The 23,918-nt window shown below is 39.4% G+C and overlaps 1 protein-coding gene across 5 annotated transcripts in view; it reads left to right on the top strand.

Moving 5' to 3' along the window:
• Positions 1 to 23,918, top strand: part of Itgb6 (integrin subunit beta 6) — a 120,412-nt gene that overhangs the window by 65,102 nt on the left and 31,392 nt on the right. For all 5 annotated transcript variants that reach the window (XM_058584947.1, XM_046462260.2, XM_058584948.1 and 2 more), the window contains 4 exons: positions 704 to 869; positions 2,150 to 2,311; positions 5,434 to 5,529; positions 23,822 to 23,911. In XM_058584947.1, coding sequence (XP_058440930.1) covers positions 704 to 869; positions 2,150 to 2,311; positions 5,434 to 5,529; positions 23,822 to 23,911 — 514 coding nt within the window. The remainder of the gene's footprint in view (positions 1 to 703; positions 870 to 2,149; positions 2,312 to 5,433; positions 5,530 to 23,821; positions 23,912 to 23,918) is intronic.

Here is a 23,918-nt window from a genome sequence, read left to right as displayed (position 1 = left end):
TGAAGGGCACCTAGATTGGTTCCATAGTTTAGTTATTGTGAATTGAATTGCTTTAAACATTAATGTGGCCGCGTCACGATAGTATGCTGATTTTAAGTCCTTTGATATATACCGAGGAGTTGGATAACTGGCTCAAATGGTGGTTCCATTCCAAGTTTTCTGAGGAATCTCCATACTGCTTTCCAGAGAGGTTGCACCAATTTGCAGTCCCACCACCTACTACGATTTTTGAGCCCTTGATAGGCAGAGCTGGGAATATTAAAGGGAGCAGAGGAAGAAGACAAGTTTCTGTCTTGTCTCGCTATGAGATGACTCCTACTTGATGACAACTTGAGATATCAGAATACAAAGAAATTGTCATCAGGTAAACTTAATGGTGGATTTTAGTTGGGAGGTAATAGAAAATAGTGATTACACACACTGGAATGGGAAGTTTGATCACTTGATTATCTGTTATATGCGTTTGAGTCAGTGAATGACTCAAACTCATATCTCTAAATAAGTATTAGCTAATATAGTCAACATGGAAGGGATGGGCAGAGATGATGACAATGACCTTAATCCTGAGATTCACAGCCAGATTATAGAGTTAGGCCCGGGAGAAAAACTAATCTTTATTTGAAGAACTATTGCTAGGATCTCAGATCCATTAACTGTGTGTTGCATCATATTTCAAAAATATTTTTGCACCTTACTTTTGCAGTAGTATACCCTACTTCTGCCTACCTACATTTGGATTCAAGCACATTTTGCCACTGACAAATGACGCTGAAAGATTCAATGAAATTGTGAAGAATCAGAAAATTTCTGCTAATATCGACACACCCGAAGGTGGATTTGATGCAATTATGCAAGCAGCTGTGTGTAAGGTATGCTGTGCCAAGGAGATCACATTTCATTCCGTTAACATGAATTTCATCTCTTATTAACAAATCAACTTTGGAAAGCTTGTATATTTTTCTTTCTTTTATTCACCATATTTCTTCAATTGATGCTGAAGACACAGAATTTCCGTAAAATTTTAAATTTAATCATGTTTAAATGGGGACTGTTTTATACACCTAATATTTGAATAATCAAAGAAAATGATAGTAGCTTTGAGGAAATTTTGGTTGGAACAATAGTCTTGTTTTAAAAATCTAGTGTATTTTAAAGACCTAGCTCAGGTGAATTTAGTTTTGGAGTAACTATGGTTAAAAAAAAAAACAATCAAAAGCAGAACATTAATGAAAAAAGTAAAAATGCCCTGAATCAGTATATACCTATACTTAAGATCAGCTATCTATTGTTCTGGAAACGGAATAAGCCTTAGAAGCCATTCTGTCTCTAGGACATGCTAGGATCCTTGCTCCTTTCTAATTGACTGACACGTATTCATGAGAGTGGGTGTCTGTCTTGAGACAACAGCCCTTCTTGGGAAATTCAGAATTGGGCAGGCCTGAAGCTTCTAGAAGGTGGGAGGGCCAAGGAATTAGAGGAAGAGGAAAAGGATAAGCAGGAAAAGGCTGGAACAGGTAGGATGAGTTTTTTGCCTAACTAGTTCCTAGCCTGATACGCTTTAAAGGCGAAAGCTCTGCTAAGATACAGACTCCATGTGGACAACCGCAACAGCAGGACCTTGAGCCCGCCTTCGATGAGCAATTCTTCTATTTGTATTAGTTCTATAATCTTTAGATGACATCATTAGAAAGAGAAATATATACCTAAGTGTTGCATGACATTTTAATGCAACAGGCTTTCTTTGTACCATTTTTTATTGCATTTTTGACTCATTTTGCTTGAGCTTGGATTTGGAATTATCTATGACCTCCCCTACCGCCTCCCCTCATTTTTCTGGCTCATTGAAAGTTGGACAGCAAAAATAATTAAGTATGTAAGCATCAAGATCAACTGAATCCTAATCATCACAGAGCTATTTTTTTTTCCTGAAGCATAAATCATCTGAAAATGTTATCCAGGAAAAAGCAAACGCCACAGAATTTCATGTGTTTCCTATATTATCAATTCACAATAGATGAAAGCAGATAAATTAGATAGACCAACAATATATTTTTTTTAATAATGCAAATGTGTCCGAGCAGAAGTGATCCACATTCAATAGGTGCCTGCCTCTCTCCAACGCAACCCGAATATTTCTTTATCACTCTAGGAAAAGATCGGCTGGCGGAATGACTCCCTCCATCTTCTGGTCTTTGTGAGTGATGCCGATTCACACTTTGGAATGGACAGCAAACTGGCAGGCATCGTCATTCCCAACGACGGGCTCTGTCACCTGGACAACAAGAATGAATACTCCATGTCAACTGTCTTGGTGTGTAACCCACACTCTGTGCTGTTGTCAGGGCCACAAGCAGGCGAAGGAAGCAACAACTGCTGTAACACAACACAAAATAGCTCTCGCTTGAGAAAGCAGTGCACGTTTCCTGATCTGAGATTAGCAAACTGTCCCCTCTCAATCCTCACCATCATTAGAGGTTTCCTGGAGTATGTCTGAGTTGTGGGGACATCTGAGAAGTTTGGATATGCTATAACAGGCGATCCCAGAATCTCTCCAACTTCTCCAAGATCCTGACCTTAGCAAAAAGCAGTGATTTCTTTGTGTTCTCAACTATGGCCCTAGAAAGGGAGGTCTGGACCAAACAGTAGCACCTTGGGATTGCTGTGAACGACTGCCCCTAAATCATGCCATGCTTCTGATGGATATGGGGTTCCCTGGGAAACAACTAGTCGGGTAAGGCTAAGTTAGTGCATATTAACATTTGACCTATATTTTTGGCATTTAAAAAAATGATGGTGCCATTTTTTAAAAATCAACTTTTGTAAAACAAGTCAAAGCTTTTTTGGGATACATGATCTCATCTGCCCTCAACAGAACCCTGTGTATCCAACCACCTTCCCTGAACAGACTATGTGGCTGCTGTTTGTGCACATTATTCCTTCCACTTGGGATGCCCTTCCTCCTCGGCTGCCAGGAAACTCTTAATTGCTCTTTAAAACCAGCTCAATCATTACTGCTCCCAGAGAGTCCTCTTTGACTTCCTTGAGGCCCCGGAGCAATAGTCTCTCCCTTCACCCTTATACATAGATGTCTTCTTACACATCTCTCTGAGGAGATGTGTTTGCTTACATCTGTTTGTCTTTACTGCATAGATCCCCAGGGCCACGGCTGGTTTATTATCTGTTTCCTGGCAGCGTAGTGCCTGGAACATGGTGGGCATTGACTAATGTATGAAATAGAGTTGAATTATGAAGCAGCCACCCAGGTAGGTCACATTATCCCCATGGGACACAGGAGAAAATACAATTCAGAAAAATCAAGCTACTTCCTAAAACAATGATGTCTAAATGAAAGGGATGAAGGGAAGAGAGTGAAAGTCCACCTTTCTAATATCAATTGGAAAATCTATTCTCTGTAAGCTAATAATTCATAAATCACTTGGTACCATTCTTTGACCTAAATTTCTACACTTCAACATGAATGTCTATAACTTTTGATCAGTTGTATTCATATATATATATATATATATATATATATATGTGTGTGTGTGTGTGTGTGTGTGTGTGTGTGTGTATATTCTAGTATCACATAATTTTACTTTCCATATTACAATAGATATGAGAATACAATGTTTTGTTTTTAGTCAATGAAACTATTTTCAGACAGGAAACTGATAAATGAATTCCTTTTCATTACCTTTTCCTTGCAACTTTTCAAATGTCCCATAATAGACATCTTGAAAATAGGAAGATCATATAAGTAAATGCTCCCGATTGCTTAATATGACCTTCTTGTGTAACATGTGTTCAATTCACTCCTGCTGAATAAGCTGTTACACATGTGCAGAAGCCTTGGACTATTTACACACCCTGGGTCTTTTGAGCATTTTTTAAAATTTTAATTTTATTCTTATTTTTATTTTTTGGTATCAGAGATTGAACCCAGGAGTGCTTAACCACTTAGCTACAACCCCAACACCCTACCCCCACCCTTTATTCTGAGACAGTCTCACTAAGTTGCTGAGACTGGCTTTGAACTTGTGATCTTCCTGCCTCACCCTCCTGAGTTGCTAGGATTACAGGTATGTGCCACCACACCTGGCCCTTTCATCATTTTCTAGGTACTCACAACTGGGCCAGATTCCTGGGGCCACAAAGTAATAAGATGTGGTTCCTGGCCTTGAACCAACAATATAGTTGTGGAAATTAAACCAACAGATCTTATTCACATAGAAAACAGGATTCCATGGGGGCCACGTGCTGCAATCCTGGCTCCTGCATGCACAGCAGCTGAGAGACACAAGAATATGTAGAAATAAGGAGGGACTAGCACTGGCAGGATTTAGGCTTTAGGGTGAGGTATGCTTAAGGTTTGGGCAGTTGAGAAGCAGAAGAAATGGAACAATTCTTGTGTCTCTAATAAAATTCAAATATGAAAGAAAGCCCATACACATCCAAATTTGCAGCTGGGAAATGTACCTGAATATTTTAAGCAAAACTATACCTTTCTCTCAACTTGAATTGGTACCTAAAGATGACTTCAGACGAAAATACTGCAGTAGTGCAGAAAGTATATAAGAACACATCAACTAGTGTACAGGAGGGCTTATTTTCAGTGTTCCTCCATTTTGGCTGACTTCAGTCATAAATGATGCATTCTTAATTTATTTAGCTGCTTACTACTCCCTTATCTGAGTGTCTCTTTGTGCAATATCCACATTTGGATTCATATGTGCTTATGTTTTCCAGATTGGGAAAGTAATGTCTATCTTCAAATTTGATAATTAATGACTGCTTTTATTTTTTAACGTACTCATATCACTTGGGAAAGAATCTGTCAATGGACAAGAAGTACAATGTGTTTCTAATTATCCTGTAGGATACTATAAATTCATTGATGACATTAAAAAGGCAGTAATACCAAACTCAAGAACCAGTTAAAAAAAAAAAAAGACACCTGTCTCAAATCAGACAGATGTAGGAAATGTAGTGTGTCATTTTCAGAAGACTGTTCCTTTCTTAACCTTCGTGTCACCCTCATCTAATTCCAGGAAGGGTTTCAGAGCCACAAGAGCCACCTCAGACACATACATTATAGTCTAATTGCCCCTCCCCACCCAAACATTCTTACCTGCTGACCAGTAGCATCAGGAGAAGAAATATGTCTCTATCCTTGAAAATATGATATGCTGTAAGAAGTGATCTTTCAAATTGTACACAATACACTACATTAACAGGAAGTGACTCTTAGGATTTAATTGAACTCCTAAGATTTAGGAAACAATTATTGAAGCAACTAATCAAAAATGCTAATCGTTATTTGTTTACATAGAGTGATATAATAAGGCCTGTGAGCAGTGAAATGTCTAACTCAGTAAAATATTTTTCTATATTCTTTTATTAAGGTGATACTTAAAATCTGTATGTTCCTTTTAGGAATATCCAACAATTGGACAACTCATTGATAAACTGGTGCAAAACAACATGCTATTGATCTTTGCTGTAACCCAAGAACAAGTTCATTTATATGAGGTAAGCAAACAAATCTAAGAAATTCTTTCAGGGAGATGATGTCATGAAACTATCTCGTGAGTTCAACACACAGGAAGGCCATTAGATAATCCTAATACATACCAGATGCACTGGGCACTTGACAAAGTAGATTCATTTATACCTTGTAGTTTAAATGAGAAAACAGAGGTGTGATGGAGAGTGAGGGCAGACATAGTAGAACATGGAAGTTATGGAAATAAAAAAAGGTAAGCTGGAATAAAGTACTAGTAAACACAGGACCACCTGCCTAGAGGGAAATTAGTCTATCTCCTCTTCAACTATTGCATCGGATGAGAAAAGAGTTAACAGAGAAAATAATGAAAGTGGGAGGAGAATTGGCTTTAAATTCTTTGACATTTCTCCATTAAATTTCCAATTTATAGTTTAAGGCTTTAGATGGAAGCACCATTTACAAACAGGGAATTGTATCATTAGATGAAATGATGTTTGTAAACCACCATGTAAACAGTAAAACAGGGGCTGGGATTGTAGCTCACAGTAGAACACTTGCCTAATGTGTGAGGCAAGCATGGGTTCGATTCTCAGCACTGCACATAAAGGTCCATTGAAAACAACAACAGAAAAGATTAGCAAAACATATATGCAAATGTAAAAGACTTCTATGGTTTCTTTCCAGCCTAAGAAAAAATATATGTCAAACGATGTTAATTGAGGTACTAAGAAATGATCTACTCATAATCTGCAGTTTCACAGAGAAGAAGGAGACTTTAGAATGGGCCAAAGAAAATGTGGGGAAATCAAATTATCTGTGTCATCTATGCAGAAGTGTCAGATACTCCTAAATCTAGAGTCTGACCTCTTATTCCTTTTGAAAGGACCTCTTAATTTGTTTGGTGAGTTCACAGGGCAGGGGGAACTCAGATTATTTAGCAGAAGCCTTTGATTAAATGTACTCACTACCAAGCACAGTTCAGCCATGAACTTGCATCAGGTTCTGTAGAAAGGATCCAGGAGGAGATGCTATCTTGCATTTTTAATGAGAGGAGGGTATTGTACTCCCAGGTGAGATTGCCTTCTGCTGCAAACCAAGGAAGTCCCTTGCAATCCAGCTGCTCAGAGACCATGTGAGTTCACCTGATCTGGGCATTTTCTTAAGGCTCTATATTATGTGATACCTGTTTCCACTGGTTTTAAATAGTAGTTGCAGTAAAGATTTTTTTTTAATAGCCCCAAATACAATAGTGAGTCTATTCTGCCTTAGATCCTTAAGGCTAAAGTGAGAGGACCCTGGGGGTTACAACACGTCCTCCCCAGCAAGGCTCCAGCTCAGAAGGGGGAGTAGGAGCCGCGTACAACTTGTCTTCGAAGGGGAGTCTGGGGAACACGATTGATGATCATGAACACAGACTCCCATAATTCACTTTGGTAATAGTCTTTAAGACTCACAACTCATTTAGACGCCTCCCCCGAACTGCTATTAAAAAGACAGAGGAAGATGAAAAATAACTATGTGGCAAAACAGAATCTGTTGGATTTAAGCTAGTTGTATCCACGGTTCCCCTGTTGCAAAAGAAACGATCATTTCCAAGGAAAACACCAGATTAAAGCTTGCCTGTAATGTAACAGCAGGACATTTATTTTGCCTGCTTACTAATCTCATTATGAGGCGAATTTATGTTCTGTCATGTTCTGTGGACTTTGCCATCCAGGCTCCACTAAATTCAAAGGGACACTTTCAGGAAGCCAGGCAGCAGACCCGGTCGGCAACTCATTCTATGACTCTGGTTGTTTCATTATTTTATTTTTATTCTGATGGGCTCATCATTTCATCTGCATTATCGGGGCCAGGCGGCAGCCTGGTCTAAAGATAATGACAGCAACATTGCACTTCCCTGAAGGCTGCACACAGCATGAAAATGCTGATCTCTTGTTTTATTGATAATGAAAACTGAAAATAGACCAATAATGGCCGTGCTGCCTTTCAATTTAAATCTCTTAGAAGGAGCCCTAGGTGTGCAAGAGTCCGGTGCAGACTGGTGTTTGGATAGAAGGAAAATAACCACCAAAGAATGAAAAATAAAGCCAGTGATAGGATAAATAAAGCAACTAAGTGTTGAGATCTAATGAAGATTCCAGAAGGCCAGTTGTTCACCCGAGTTCTGTGCTAAGCGTAGCTCGGTGCCTTCGCAGCGGGCAGGGGATGATCAGGTTCAATGGAGGCTCTGTCTTGCAGCACATAAGATTTATGTTGCCCACTCATGGAATGCAGGAAAAATGACCGTTTTTTTTTTTTTTTTCAATAATTTTGGTAAGATGCTTTGGACTGCCCAGGTGCACAGTGTTGCTCTATTTTGTTGTAACAGAGGAACAAACAATGGAAAGGGTACAGTAAGCAGTTTCATCTTCAGCAATATGACTGCAGTGTGCACCCCAGACTCCTGCAAACTGATGGTTTTGAGCAAACTTATTATTATGAATAGTTTCCTGTTTGTCCAATTACAGGGTTCAAAAGATAATGATAGATAATTGAGTGAGCAGTAGGTAGTATATTACATTCTAGTGCTAAATACCATTTTTGAATCAGGATTCAATTACTCAAGTTAAAAAAAATGTTTATATCTTCTCCGTTGTTTTTAAATGTTTACTGTTAATTTACATTAAGATAGTATCAGGCCACTAAACCCCAGCTGTCTAATTTGACTAGTCTTTCCTTCCTAGTGAGATAGTGAGATAAAAAGCAATTAAATCACTGTTCTTCACTACATCATCAAATCATGTTATGAATTACCTCGGGTTATTTGCAAGACTTTACAATATCCTATATCTTTTCAAAATGTCTGCATCTGGCTGGAAAAGATGATTTTTATGAAGTTAATAGCAATAATTATTATATGACCTGGTGTTGATGACGTGATGTGGAAACCCAGCACTCAGAAAATAAACAAGAAGTTCATTGGGAGAGTTACTTCCAATTTACTTCAACTTCTAATTGGGCTGTAGAGGGTCTTGTTTCTGTAGTTATTAGGACAGAGTGATGTATCTAAAATATGGGAAAACAAGGGTACAAACAGATTTTTACACCATCAAAGTGCTCTTTTTTCCTAAGACAAAAAGCCCTCAATTATCACCTTAATTATGAGAGTTTGGTGGGTCTTGCTCATCCTCCTGTTTAAGGCAATTCTTGATACACAGGGTATTTGTTGAATGAATAAAAAGTTCAATAAAAGCACCTGACCTTTTCTAAAATTGGGTCAAATATTCTAACGAGGGATTTGAGGGTTTGTATGATAAATACTTATCAAGGTTGAGGAAGCCCAGGCACACAGGGCAGGTGGAGGGCACCTAACCATTACTAGGACCCTCTGCAGACCAGGCTGTTTCTTCTTCCACCTTCCACCCTGGACCCAGATGGCACAAGAGAGGAAAGCAACACTTTGCCATCTGTCTTAGGACAACCGGCTGGAGAAGCTCCACAGCCTTGCTACGGGGCCATGAGAGGAAAACCCCTGAGCAATTACCCACCATCATCAGACTATTAGATCTAAAAACAAGCTGGAAGAGCAGCCACAATATGCCACAAGCCAATGTTCTTTTGTGGCTCATGAAAATTATACACTGTACTCAAGTTTCAATTTTTCAGGAATCAATAACCTCGTTATTGTTTCACCCTGCTTCCTTCTTCTGCCTCTTTTGAACTTTACACTGTAGCAACAGAAAGAAAAAAAAAAGGATGATTTTAGTGAAAATAAAATCATCTGGGATTGAACCCAGGAGTGATTTACCACTGAGCTATATCCACAACCCTTTTTATGTTTGATTTTGAGACAGTCTTGCGATTGCTGAGGGTGGTCTCAAACTTTCGATCTTCCTGTCTCGGCCCCCCCAATTCACTGGGATTATAGGTGTGTGCTACCGTGCCTGGCAAGAAATTGCTTTTTATTCAAATGCAATGGGAAAGATTTTGATTTCTCCTGAATTGATGGTATCTGGAAGGAAAGACTGAGAAGTGCCAGCTGCCTATACTTTCCTCATTAGTGAAAACATCCCTCAGAAAGGGAGGATTTGGAAATGAAACTCCTATCCTCAGATTATCATTCAGAGCTGTTGGGAGTGTTTTCCAGACTAATTAGCAAATCCCACCCATGAAAAACCATCAGTACTCACCACTTCAATCACACGTGGTACTTTTCTCCTAAAGAACCCAAATCCTCATAATCCAGAAAATATGCACTCAGTAAGAAGAAGGGACAGATTTAAAGGAAGGCCTTCATGAGATACCCTCTTAGGCCAACCCATGTAGAAATACGAGATTTTATCAATACACGATCTGAGTGTTTCAGGATTCACACAATGCCTGCAATATCCAGTGTATCATTGCAGCAAAATGCTACCAACTGCATAGTCATTCATTCATTCATTCATCCAACGTCTCATGAGTACCTCCCATGAATCAGGCTGGCACTGGTGATTATAGTGGACAATAAGACACAGTCTCTGCCTCAAGGATCCTCATAGAGCATTTACAGATTTGGAAACCAATAATTTGCCTGAAAAAAAAAAAGAATATGGGCATTTTAGAGACAGTGTTCTGCTACAAAACCCCATGGTAGAGATTTTCCGGGGACCCAGAGTATTCATGTATGTCAGTGTTGTTACTCCTTTTGATTCTGGAGCAGCAGATTAATTGGCAACCATAAAACTGCTTTTGAGGCTAATAGTATCATCATGTTGAACTAAGTCCTTCACTTCACACGGGTGAAGACGGAGGGCCAGAGATGATATGCAACAATGACTGTGATAATAATAGCATAGTAGGGGATGTTTGCAGAGAGTTTATTAGGTGGGGATTGAGAGTGTGATACTCATTTTATCATTTAATCTCTATCTTATGGCTATAGGAACCTAAAATAGCAAAGAAAGTTGCTTGTGAGAACCAAGATTTGGATCCAGACAATTTGACTCTATAGCTGAGATAAACTGTAGCTGGACCCTGGCTGTTGTAGGGAAAGCATATGCCAACTCCCAAACACTAACATACAGAACAACAGCCTTTAAAATAAAATAACCAACTTTAAACTTCACTTTAAAAGCACAAAGCCCAAGGGTGGAGCAGAGCTGCCTGACAGATGAACCAACAGATGAATTTCCTTTCAATGACAGAGTCCTTCAAGGCCAGGAAACACTTGACCTAGGGTCCTTTACTGTTGCTGTTAATTTAGATGAATAGAGCAATTTAAACATGTGTTGACTTGGAAAAAAGAGACAATTGATTCTGCCCTATGGATTATTTAAGCTCTGAGTGGTAAGAAGAGGCCACACAGCCAAGGAGCATTAAGTCTTTGGCCAACCGTCTAAAACTGCTACCATCTCCAGTAATCACTCTCTCTGGTTCCAGTCAAAGGGCCATGGGAACCGACAAAGGCCATAGATTTATTATGATGATCTAGTTTGAGCATCCAAAAAAAAAAAAGAGTAAGATAAGCAACACCCACTACCTCCTGCCAAGTTTCTTCAAATCTTAACCTTTTGCCACCATATCTGCTTCAGGCCTTTTTTTTTTTAAATTTAATTTTTTTATTATTGGTTGTTCAAAACATTACAAAGCTCTTGACATATCATATTGCATACATTTGATTCAAGTGGGTTATGAACTCCCATTTTTAACCCCTATACAGGTTGCAGAATCACATCGGTTATACATCCACATTTTTACATACTGCCATATTAGTGTCTGTTGTATTCTGTTGCCTTTCCTATCCTCTACTATTCCCCCTCCCCTCCCATCTTCTCTCTCTACCCCATCTACTGTAATTCATTTCTCTCCCTTGTTTTTTTTCCCTTTCCCCTCACTTCCTCTTATATGTAATTTTGTATAACAATGAGGGTCTCCTTTTAAAGAAAGAAAACATCACAATTGCCTGAAGTATAGCTGCCCATTTATGCCTCCCTTTTTTCCAGAGAAGTAACCAGCTTCCTCAACTTGGTACTCACCATTCTCACTTTTTTTTTTTTTTTTTTGCTATTAAAAATATTTGTACAGCCAAAAATAATTGTGTAGTTATGGCTTACAAGTTTAATTTTATATAAGCTTAATTTACATATTATTTCTACAATTTGATTTTGACCATTAAAAATCTAGGCCTGATCACTGCCAGCTTTGACATTCAGTGACTGATCCTGAGAAGTGTTATTATTATGAATTCTAATGATTTTTTTATTATATTTTATTATTGTGGTGAAATATTTATAGCACAAACGTGGCCATTTTAATCATTTTTAAGTGTACAGCTCTGTGGTGTTAAGTACATTAGCATTGCTGAGCTGATGCTCTGAGTTTGAGGCTCACCCATGTACACCCCAGTAACTCCCGTGGATTGCACTCCACTACTGTGCATGCTCTGATCAGCATAGGTACCACAACAGGTTCTTCCTGTGATTGAGGGTATTGGGTCACTTCCAGCTGTGTAGATCTGTAAATGTTGCAGTTGTGCATACCCTTGCACTCATATTCTCTTGTCAAAGATCCACATTTATAAGTGATGTTCCTGGGTCACAGGGGAATGGCATCTTCCATTTTACTGGGTTTGTCTGAGTTGCCTTCCAAAAGGATTATATCAGTTACTCTCCCACCAGTAGAAATGTGGCCAAAACAAAACAAACTTCAGTTACTTTTTCTGGTTACAAAATTAACACATGTCATTTGTTAAAAAAAAATGCAGTGGGAAAGGAATACTAAAAAGCATAAGGAAGAAAATACAGATCAGTCATAAACTAACCCCCTTAGACATAGCTAACCATTGTTGACATTTTTAGACTAATTCTTCCCTGTCTTTTTCTTTGCATGTATTTACATATTTTAACATAATTGGCATCATGCTGTACATAGTAAATATGTTCAAATTTTTAATGAATTTATATAGTTATAGTCTTAGAATGGCATAAAAATTAAATTGTACTCAGTTATACATCAATTATTTTTATTAACAAGAATAACTTTAGATGAAGTCAAGGTATCCTACAAAATGACAAACATATTTGCCATGCATAGAGGGTGTCTGCTTTCAAGTAAACAGGAACTTGCCCTCTTCGAATCACCAGGCCTCAAACCTGTGCATGTACTTCACTTTTACCTCCTGGGTGGTTGCTTTTTAACATACTCACAGGATACATGGTGGTAACTTTTTTACATGTCCATGTTCTACTTCAATAGAAACAACACATGATTTTTGAGTATCATTTTCTTATCCTGGAAAGTGCCCCGTGTTGGTGAGGGCTCTAACATCTGTGAATAGTCTCTAAACTGCAAGTGCTCAAAACTGTAATCCCTCTTCTCCTTGCTTTCTCTGGGTTCCACAGGAAGAGAGGATTCCTTGTTGAGTCGCTAATCTACCCCTGCAGCCTTTCACAGGTTGCATTTGGCAACTCCACATATGTGTCAGTGTTTGTGACACTGACACTCAAATTACAGCTATGTTTACAAGCAACACACCCCAGCTTGGACCACAATGCAAGAGTCTAGAAGGAACTAAGTATTATCCACATGGTACAGCCTTTAAAACAGCCACATATGGCAATAACACCCAGAGGACAAATTAAATTGACAACCTCCTTGACATAAAGTTTGGGAGTATTATATATTTTAATTCCATGCTCAACTATGCTACAAATGGGGCTAATATTAATTATAGTATAATTTAATATTTTATTGCCCCTGCAATACTGAATCTTCAGAAAGTAAACAACAAAAAAATTGAAAGCTATTTGTTGAATTTGAATAGTTTGTGCACACTTTATTCATTTTTAATTCAGTGGCTGATCTACTTATTCTGTAGAGTTGTTGAATTTTACACACAAAAATATAGGATACCTATCTAAGCTTCAATTTTAAATAAACAACAAATACTTTTTAGTCTATGTGTGCCCCTTGGTATATTGGGGACACACTTATACCAGAAAAACTTCCATTGTTTTTCTGAAAATCAAACTTAACCAGGCATGCTGTGTTTTATCTGTAGTGTATCATAAAGAGTCAGATAGTAATTTAAGCTCTGAGGGCCATATGGTGTCTGTCATGACTACTCAACTCTACCATTGTTGTATGAAGAGTCAGGGACCATAAACAAACACATGAGTGTAGTTACAAAAAACAGGTGCAGGAAAAATACCGTCCACAGGCCATAGTTGCTGATCCCTGCTTTCATCCATTCAGTCCTTGCACTTTTATTTTTTGTGCTTTCTGTGTGCAAAGCACTGAGCATGGCATTGGGAGAATAAAAATCAAATCCTATTTTGTCTTCATGGGCTTAGTCTGTTGCAGAAAAATGGGTAGGAAATAATTAGTGAACAAATAACCAAATAACATTAATAGTCTTGTCAGAAAAATGGAAAGTAGTGTGAATTAATTGAGAATACCAATGGGGCAAGAGTGATCCTCCCTTGGATGGATGAGATTTTTTAGAAAGACTCCTTTCAAGAAGTGATAATAAAGCAACAACCTAAAGGTTGAGGTGTTTTTAAGAGGTGAAGGCATGTGCAAAGGCCCTGAGCCAGCAAAGGATTCTGTGTTCAGTGTGTTTGAGAAACTGGGAAAAATGCCAATCAGCTTGAAATGAGCAAGGATAGAAAGAGAGGAAATGGCCGGGGGCAGGGGGGGGGCTGGAAGAAGACCCCTCAATCTTGAAGGCCAAGGAAAGAAAGCTTGGTGCAAATCCCTGGGCCACAGACATTTAAAAATACCACTTTAGTTGCTGAGTGTCGATGTCATAGGTGCATGACAGGCTGAAAACTCTATATGAATTATGGGTACTAAGGTTTAAAAGAATAATGCTTAATTTCTAAATTCCACAATTCTTCTTGGACAGACCCTTGTACACCTACAATTCTCCAACTTTGGTGCCTGTTAGAGTCATCTAGCAAGCTTTTTAAAAACCCAATGCCCAGACTATTCCCAGATCCATAAATCATCATCTCCTGGGCTGAGAACCAGGCACCAAGATTTTTTTTTTTAAAGCTCTTCTGACATATCCAATCACCCATCCCAGGAGCTTATAAACATGTAGATTCTTATTCAGGAGGTCTGGACTGGGGCTTGAAATTCTGCATTTCTAAGCAAGCTTCAGGAAGATGCTGATGCTGCCAATCCACCTGCCACACTTGGAATATCGAGGGCTGATAGCTCCTTAGCAGTCCTCGCACACGCACCTGCTTGCTGTTTTCTTATCCCCTTCATCGCCTTCTACTATCATCCTTCAAAATTTTATTATCTGCTGTTGGTAGCAGCACATAGGCTGCTACCAAACCCCACATTGCTTCCATTTTAAAGGGGCTTTCTACAGATGAGAAACTTGCCTTCCCCAGCAAAGATCCACAATCTCTCTGCAAAGGCAGGGTAATCTTATTAAGAGAAGCTCTGAAGTATCCTCAGTAACAAATACTCAACCCAGCCTCTTTGTTCTCTGAGTCTCTATTCTCCAATGCCTCTCTGTGCATTTGTTGTCTCGGAGCAGTCATGCATTGTGGGTCCATTCGTCTTCCCTTATCACTCTGTTACTGCCGCTGAGCACTCATTCAGCTGTACACTACGGCTTCTTGGCTGACAAGATAATTACATTCTGTGCAGACTGGGAGAAAGACAGGTAGTGCTCAAAGTTCCAAAGACGACTACCTAGTCGTTGCTGGTGCAGACTTCAAGATCAAGCACCTGATCTAATTAGCACACTCCCAGGCTACCTGCCCTACTATGGAATGCTGACAATTGAAAGCCCGAAGGCAAAGCAGATATCATGCAACCAGAGACAGACATTCCCACTACCCTTGTGCCAGAAACAATTACAGGTTCTTTTTGGAATCTTGGGTGTCCTAGTAACGCAGTCAAGCCTGGGGGTAAACTTTTGCATAATACCAGGAGCCCTGCATTTACCACCGATAATGAACATGATGAGAACCAGAGAAATAAACCTCACAAGAATGAAAGACCTCATGGGAAGAAAGCCTTCTGATTGCCTTCAGAAGAATGTATTTTAGCAAACCCTGCCCGCTCCAGTTATGGAAGAACTCTTCTCCACAAAAGTGAGCTTCACCAGCAAAGAGCTGTTTGCCCCTGACCAGATAAATAGCACAGCACAGTCCCCTGGGATTTTTCTTTTCTTTTCTTTCTTTCTTTTTTTTTTTTTCTGTCTCTGTGCATTTGCTACTTCCTGCATTTCTTTCAAGGTGTAGGCTTTGAATTTGAAAGTTATTATAATCACAACCCTTTTTCTCCCTTTCTTTTTGCTTTGGGTAGAAGTGTCCTGTAATCCCAGAGTCCCTATATGTACATATAACACATTGTTATCTTTTAACTTTCTAATGAAACTCTCATCTTCACTTGCTTCTGGCATTTTCATCAGTTCCTTCTACAGGAACCTGGTAGAACAGAGGATACTAATCTTGGAGTCAAGATCTGTCTCTACCACTTTATGACATCTGTGTCTGGGCAAGGTACTCACCTGTCCAGTTTAAACTAGGGGTATAAAGTTAAAGAAATCAGAAGATTAAAGAAACCAACCTATTCCTGTATTATAAATTGAAGCCTGTCCCCCAAAGAGATATGTTAAAAATCTAACATCTAGTACCCCAGATATGATCTTATTTGGAAATAGCGTCATTGCAGATATAATATGTTAACATGAGGTCACACTGGATAGGATAGACCCTTGGTTTAATATAACAAGTTTGGAATACCATGTGACAAAATGTTAGGGATTGGAGGGATACATCTACAATCCAGGAAACTTCGAGGAGAGGATTTCTGCCACCATAGGTAGCTAGAAAGACGCAAGGACAGCTTCTCCCCAATAGGTTTCAGAGGGAGCCTGTCCCTGCCCACACCTTGATCTCAGTCTTCTAGATCCCAGAACTGTGAAACAATAAACTTCATAAGCCACCCAGAATGTAATCACTAACAGGAGTGATATGGTTCAGAGATCTGTTACTGGCAGAAGTGAGTTCAGATCTGTTTTCTGGGGGATAACTTCAGGCAAGTTAACTAAATTCTCTGGGCCTCCGTATTTTGGCATTAAAACAGGGATAGTGTGATACTTAAATAATAGTGTGTCTGGGAAGAATGAGAGGATGACACTGCCAGGCAAGGATATGAGCCCTAGTTACTCTTTTCCCAGCAATGTGGGAGACTCTGGACATCTTTAACCCCGTCTACAGTGTGGGCTCCCCACACCAGCACTGCAGGCAGAACCTGAGCAGCGTGGTCCCTTCCCCTTTCATTCCTGCCACTTCCCCAAGGCTACCCAGGGTCTCCACAACAACAGATGTTCTGGGAGCTGAGAGTTGTGGTTTCTGAGGTTGCAATAGGTACCTGGGGATGTCAGGACCACTCGGCCCTATTGCAAGGCCCCCTAAATTGGTAATTTCAGCTCAGAGGCACTTAGCTGCTCCTAAGGAAAGGGAGAATCAGAAGAGGCCCATGAGATGCCTTTGAGAGCTGAACTCTGCCTGGTGATACCTCTCTTGGCTCTATCCTCAGGTAGAGGGAATCAGATAGGCATTGATTACTCCTTGCAACCAAGTCCTTGACAGATCTGAGCCCCTTTCAGAATTACTGCCCTTTCTTAAGTAACATCTTGATCACCTAGCCCAAACCTTCTTGAAAATATCAACAAAAATTGCTTCTCTATGCACTTGCTCCAGAATAGTCACACATTCTGTGGGCCCATTTCTGTTGGATGTACTTCCCTCAGAGTAGAATTCTTATGTCATAGATTATGCTTATGTTGGGCTCTAGTAGATACTACAGCTATGCTTCCCCTACAAGTGTATGCAATCAGTGTCCATTTTTAAAATTTTTAAACATTCTAGGCTGGACATGGTGGCCCACACCTGTAATTCCGATGGCTTGGGAGGATGAGGCAGGAGGGTGACAAGTTCAAGTCCAGCATCAGCAACTTAGCAAGGTCCTAACCAACTTAGAAAGATCCTTTCTCTAAATAAAATATAAAAAGGGCTGAGGACACAGCTCTGTGGTTAAGCAACTCTGGGTTCAATCTCTGGTATCAATAAAATAAAAATAAAAATAACCATTCTAGAACTGGGGTTGTGCCTCAGTGGTAGTGTGCTTGCCTAGTGCATGCGAGGCCCTGAGTTTGATCCTCAGTACCACATAAAAACAAATAAATAAAACAAAGATATTGTGTCCAACTACACTAAAAAATAAATATTTTTTAGAATTTTTTTATTTATATATGACAGCAGACTGCATTACAATTCTTATTACACATATAGAGCACAATTTTTCATATCTCTGGTTGTTTATACAGTATAGTCACACCAATTTGTGTCTTCATACCTGTACTTTGGATAATAATGATTATCACATTCCACCATCATTAATAACCCCATGCCCCCTCCCTTCCCTTCCAACCCTTCTGCCCTATCTAGAGTTCATCTATTCCTCCCATGTTCCCCCTCCCTATCCCACTATGAATCAGCCTCCTTATATCAAAGAAAACATCTTATATCAAAGAAACCATTCTAGTGGTTAAAATATTGGCAAGATGCGAATGTTTTAATTTATGTTTCTCTAGTAATTAATGATGCTGAACACTTTCATATATTTATTTGCCACTTGCATGTTTATTTTTATCAAGATGTCTTTTTCTTGTTGATATGTAGTTCTTTAGATAGTCTGGCATTGAGTCCTTTGTCATTCGCATGTGCTACAGACATTTCTCCTACTCAATCGCTTCTTCACGCTTTCTTGAAAGCATGTTTGTGAGAACAGAAATTCTTAATTTTAGAAAATAAACTTAATTTTTTTTTAGAGTTGTTTTAGATTCACAGCAAAATTGAGTGGAAGGTACAAAGCTTTCCGATGTATCCCCTGTCCGGCACATGCATGGCCTTCCCTGTTGTCATCCCCCATCAGAGCAGTACATCCATTAAAAACAGTGAACATATGTCGATACATCATTATCATCCCAAGTCCATAATTTACATTAGGAGTCACTCTTAGTATAGCACAATCTGTGAGTTTTGACAAGTGCAGAATGGCATGTATTCATTATCCTGGTATATATTAGCTTCATCACCCTAAAAATCATCTGTGCTCTGCCTATTCAGCCCTCTCTCCCTCCTATCCTCTGACTGCCACTGATCTTTTTCCTGAATTCATACTTTTCCTTTTTCACAATGTCATGTAGTTGAAATAATCCATTATGTAGCCTTTTCAGATTGGATTCTTTCATCTAGTAAAATACATTTAAGGTTCCTTCATGTCTTCTCAGGGCTTGATAGCTCATTTATTTTTAGTGCTGAATAACAAACAGTCTATTGTCTAAATGTACCAAAATTTATTTCTCCATTCACCTATGAAGAATATCTTGGTTGTTACCAGGTTTGAGTAATTATAAATAAATATCTGTGTGATGATGTAACTTTTCAACTCCTTTAGGTAAATAACAAAGACTGAATGCTGGATCTTATATATTATATATTTAGTTTTGTAAGAAACTGCCAATGCATCTTCCACCATTTTGCATTGCTGCCAGCAATAAATGAGAGCTCCTGTTGTTCCAGATCCTAGCCAACATTTGGTATTGTCAGTGTTCTGTTTTGGCCATTCTCAGAATCTCATTGTTATTTAATTTGTATTTCCCTCATGATTTGTCATGTATTGTATCTTTTCATGTGCTTATATGTCATCTGTATATCTTCTTTGGTGAAGTGTCTGTAAGGTCTTTGCCTCATTTTGCGTTTTAAGAGGGGTTTTTGTGTGTATTTTAGGGAACAGATCTTTATCAGATATCTTTTACAAATGTCTTCTCCTAGTGTGTGTCTTGTCTTTTAAGCCTAGCTCATTGATTCTTTCATGGATCGCACCTTTGGTATTGTATCCAAAAAGTCATCACCAAACTCAAGGTCATTGAGATTTTCTCCTACATTATCTTCTATGTGTCTGATGGTTTTGCATTTATTAATTAAATCAGTGATTTGTTTTGAGGTGCTTTTGAGAAAGGTGCCTAGTCTATGTCTAGGTTTTTGCTTTTACAAGTGGCTGTCCCATTGTCCCAGAAACATTTGTTGAACAGATTGTTTTTGTTGTGTTGCCTTTCTTCTTCATTTGAGATCAGCTGACTGTATTTATGAGAGTCTATTTCTGGTCTCTCTCTTCTGCTCCATTGATCTGTCTGCCTGTTCTTTTGTCAATATCATACTGACTTGATTAATGTAGCTTTATAATAAGTTTTAAAGTCAGGTATCAGTCCTCCAACTTTGTTCTTCTCTTTCAACATCGAGTTGGCTACTCTGGGCCTTTTGCCTCTCTGTATAAACTTTACAATAAGTTTGTTCGTATCCACAAAATAACTTGCTGGCATTTTGTTTGTATGTGGTGCTGAGGATCGAACCCGGGCCACACGCACGCCAGGCGAGCGCGCTACCACTTGAGCCACATCCCCAGCCCCACTTGCTGGCATTTTGATTGGGATGGCATTGGATCTATAGATGGAATTTTTACTCTTAAGTATTATTTATTAATCTTTTCCTTTATAGGTAGTGCTTTTTGTATCTTATTTAATACATTTTTTTAACATTAAGGCCATGAAGATACCTCTCTTGGCTTCAGTGGTTCTGACTTTTATTTCTCCTTTTAGCCAGAGGAGTAATAACTGGGAGATAGTACAAGAGAGGATTCCAGGGGGCAGTTCATGACCCATTTCAGGAACTTGGTCATTATACTTGCTTATTTACATGCCCACTATATATGTGTGTTATACTGCCATTAAAGCTAGAAAGAGAAAAGGAACAAATAGGAGCCAATGACCAAAGAGATTCAAGGGGGGGAAAATTCTTTGAAAGATTAGATGAAATATTTGTGAGCAGACTATATAGCATCATAAATTCTCTCAATTCTCAGTTTATAATAAGCCACATTTTACTACTGGTAATTTATTAAAACTTGTTTATTCAAAATAAACAGCTCTGTGCTTGAAGCAGTGCTGAGTATAAGATAAAGCATGATAGTAGTGACATTCCTCTGTCCTTAGCCAAGAAAAGTGCACACCTGACAGCTGGTTCTGGCGACCCAACACTGAGTGGCACTGAACTTGGAGACAGTCTCTGAGGGGAGCCCAAATGTGCAGATGTGAACTTAAGAGCACTCCTCTGTAGCCTCTGATGCCTACCCACAAAATGACCCTCTGGGCACTCATTCTCCATCCTTGACAAGGAGATTTTCAGGGAGCAAATGTAAACTGTTGGACAATCTTTTTTTGAGATGGGAACAGAGGGAACAATAAAATAGGGCTTAACAAAGAAAGTTAGGAAAACGAAGGTAATCAGAAAGAGTGAGTGAGAAAAGCAACTCAGGAACTCCTAGGTACCATAGTAGGGAAGAGTGGAAGAAATCGATAATTAAGATCATCTTCAAAAAGATAATAGAGAATTCAAGCCCAAGCCTAGGAGTTTGCATTTCTAATCAGCTCATGCACCCTGGTGTTTACAGCATTCACCATTTCTATATCCAAGCGTCATCTTTCAGAATCACAATGCTGTAATTCATCCTACTCAGGCATGCAAAATCATCCTTTTTCTAACATTAAGCATGTTTAATCATGACAATTTATAATAGCCCTTTAGGACTTTAATGAAAGGAAGGCATTTGATACATGATATTTACAGTAATCATAATACTGCAAGATTTAAAGTATAATTTTTCACAGTGTTAGACCACAAAGCCAAATGGTCCATGTTTTTAGTTAATTATTTTAAGTGCTTTGGGGGGAGATCAGCATCCAGAAATTAATTAATAGTTTTCCTCTGTACAATTGTCAGTGTTGTCACTGGTTCCTGCTACTGGCTGCCAACTCCTTTATACTCTCGCTCTAGTGGCAATCGGCAAAGGCGATTAATGTTAACCACTTGTCCTAATAGCCAAATGCCAAATGTCAAACCACACGCAGGATCGTAATTATGCTTTAGGAAGTGGATAGGTTCAGCTTTGTTAGCCAAGAGTTAACCTCAAATTTGGAGGTCACTTGAACTAGTGCTTGCAGAAAATACCCCTGACGTGGCATCCTTGGGGACACCAGGATAGCAGTTGCATACAAAGCTAAGAGCCTTGAAATTCCTTTTCAGAAGAGTCTAAGCCTTTCTTTGTCAAGCTCTAAAGGTTCCCGCTGACTACTCTTCTGGGATCAGTCAAATTTACCTACATTCCAGCTCCACTTGAGTGGAATTCAAGTTCCTAAATTTAGGTATTCACTGTTAACCACAGGTCTCATGCTTCATGGCCCTTTGTGACATGTGTTTATTTAAAGAGGTAAGTCCATGAAGCAATGCCTTCCTCATATTTTATAAGTTCTACCTGACTCGGGGAAAAAGAAACGGGCCTTCCGCCAACAGGCAGTGATGTGGGGCAAGGATGAAGGTGAGGTACATTCCCTGGCTTACTGACTGCAGCCCCCTCAGTATTAAGATGCGGTGTCAAAGCACAGTAGCATGTGACACATTCAAGAGAGTTCAGGTTTCCAGCAACTTCAAACATGAGCGCTGAAATAAACAGAACATCACAAAACCCATACATCAAAACTGAAGCTCGTTGTTTTACACATACGACATGTAGAAAGACCACCTCTAACAAGTGCCTGGGACCTCCTGCATGCCTTTGTGTCCTGCCATCACCCTGGTCTCAGACATTCCTCTCCTTCATTCCCTTTGTCCTGATTTATTTACTCAGTTTCACTATCATTATGATGATTATTGATTCTAATTTAGTTCTGTGCATTTTCTAAACTACTTAACTCTTCTATGGAATAAGAATATCAAGATTATGTTGGAGCCATAGGAGATGTCCTCAATCTATCACTCAAAGCTTATTTACTCTTTTCTGTGTACAGTTTTGGTTAATCCCAGTCATCTGATTTCACAACACACAGCAACATAGAAGCCTGCAGCTGACAGTGCTGTCATCTGTTGATGTAGCACAGCATATTAAGCTACTTAATGGAAGATGTTGAGTGCACCAGTAAATGAGTCAGCATTGATAGCTAGAGCCAGACAAGAAGGTAGAAACAAGTTAAAAACAAATACAAGCTCGGTATGGTGGTGCACGTCTGTAATCCCAGCAGTTTGGGAGGCTGAGGCAGGAGGATTGCAAGTTCAAAACCAGCCTCAGCAATAGTGAGGTGCTAAGCAACTCAGTGAAGCCCTATCTCTAAATAAAACACACAAAAAAAGAGCTGGGGATGTGGCTCAGTGGTTAAGTGCCCCTGAGTTCAATCCCCAGTACCAAAAGAAAGAAATAAAAGAAAAATACAAGAAACAGGAGCACAGCAGTCAGGGCCCACATGGTGTGACTTCTGCATGGATGCTGAAAGCCTTTGGTGATTATAGAACAATAGTTCATATTGGTAGGTATAACTATATTCCTTCAACATACTGGGGAGTCTTTGCTCATGTAGAGAGGAATGTTATCACACACTATAGAAAACATTTCATTTGAAGGTAACCAAGTTTTAGAACATAAAGCTTAAGAGAGGAATACTATTCAACTCTCTGGAAAATTCACTTCTTCCCAATGCCTCATTCCCTGGCAGTGTTCAATACCTAGAGAGTTGATGAACTGGTCTGAGTCCTCCTCAGGTAGAACCATCTCAGGAGAAGAAGGTAAGTACAGAACTCAGATGGTTTAGACCTAGGTTTACTCACTCAATCATAATGGGCAGGGAGCAATTCCAACCCACCCAGGGCTGTGCTAAATCCCTGAAGGCGCGCTCATTACCAATAAGAAAGGGAGAGTAAACAGCAAGCATCCAAGTTCACTCATTCTCCAGCAAGGGATTGCTCATTAGGCCCTCTCAACCTACAGAGCAACCTGACTTCCTCACTGCCCTTCTGTGCGCCAAACCTTGGTTTCCTCAAGGTTCCTAAATAAGAAGGAAGTTCCTGGATGCATGCTCAAAATTTTTCGGACAACAGATGCTATAGGAGTGGAAGTTATTATATAAACGTTATTATTATTTTTTGAGACTTGACTCCTGTCGTGATACAAATCACAGCCCTAGACAAAGACAACCACAAACCCTAGGTTTCCCAGTAGCAACTCTGGCCAATCCATTTCCCACGGAGCCCAGTAAGCAGCAGCATGTAGGGGCTCCAGTTTAGGGAGAAACACCCCTTTATTATCAGGAGTCTGTTTTCACCAGCCAGTTAAATAGAGGTGATCACAGTCTGAGAGCTGAACCTCACACTTATCACTTGTCAATTACTGAGAAAAAGATTGACTGACTTTTGTTGTTGCTGCTGCTGCTGTTTACAGAATTACGCAAAACTTATTCCTGGAGCCACAGTGGGACTGCTTCAGAAGGACTCTGGAAACATTCTCCAGCTCATTATCTCAGCTTATGAAGTATGTA

The sequence above is a fragment of the Marmota monax genome, unplaced genomic scaffold (genome assembly GCF_021218885.2).
Source record: "Marmota monax isolate L192 unplaced genomic scaffold, Marmota_monax_Labrador192_F-V1.1 WCK01_AAM20220418_F8-fsc00129, whole genome shotgun sequence".
In the NCBI taxonomy this organism is placed as follows: Eukaryota; Metazoa; Chordata; class Mammalia; order Rodentia; family Sciuridae; genus Marmota; species Marmota monax.
The sequence above is the reverse complement of the archived record's forward strand: the minus strand, read 5'-3'. Positions and strand labels throughout refer to the sequence as shown.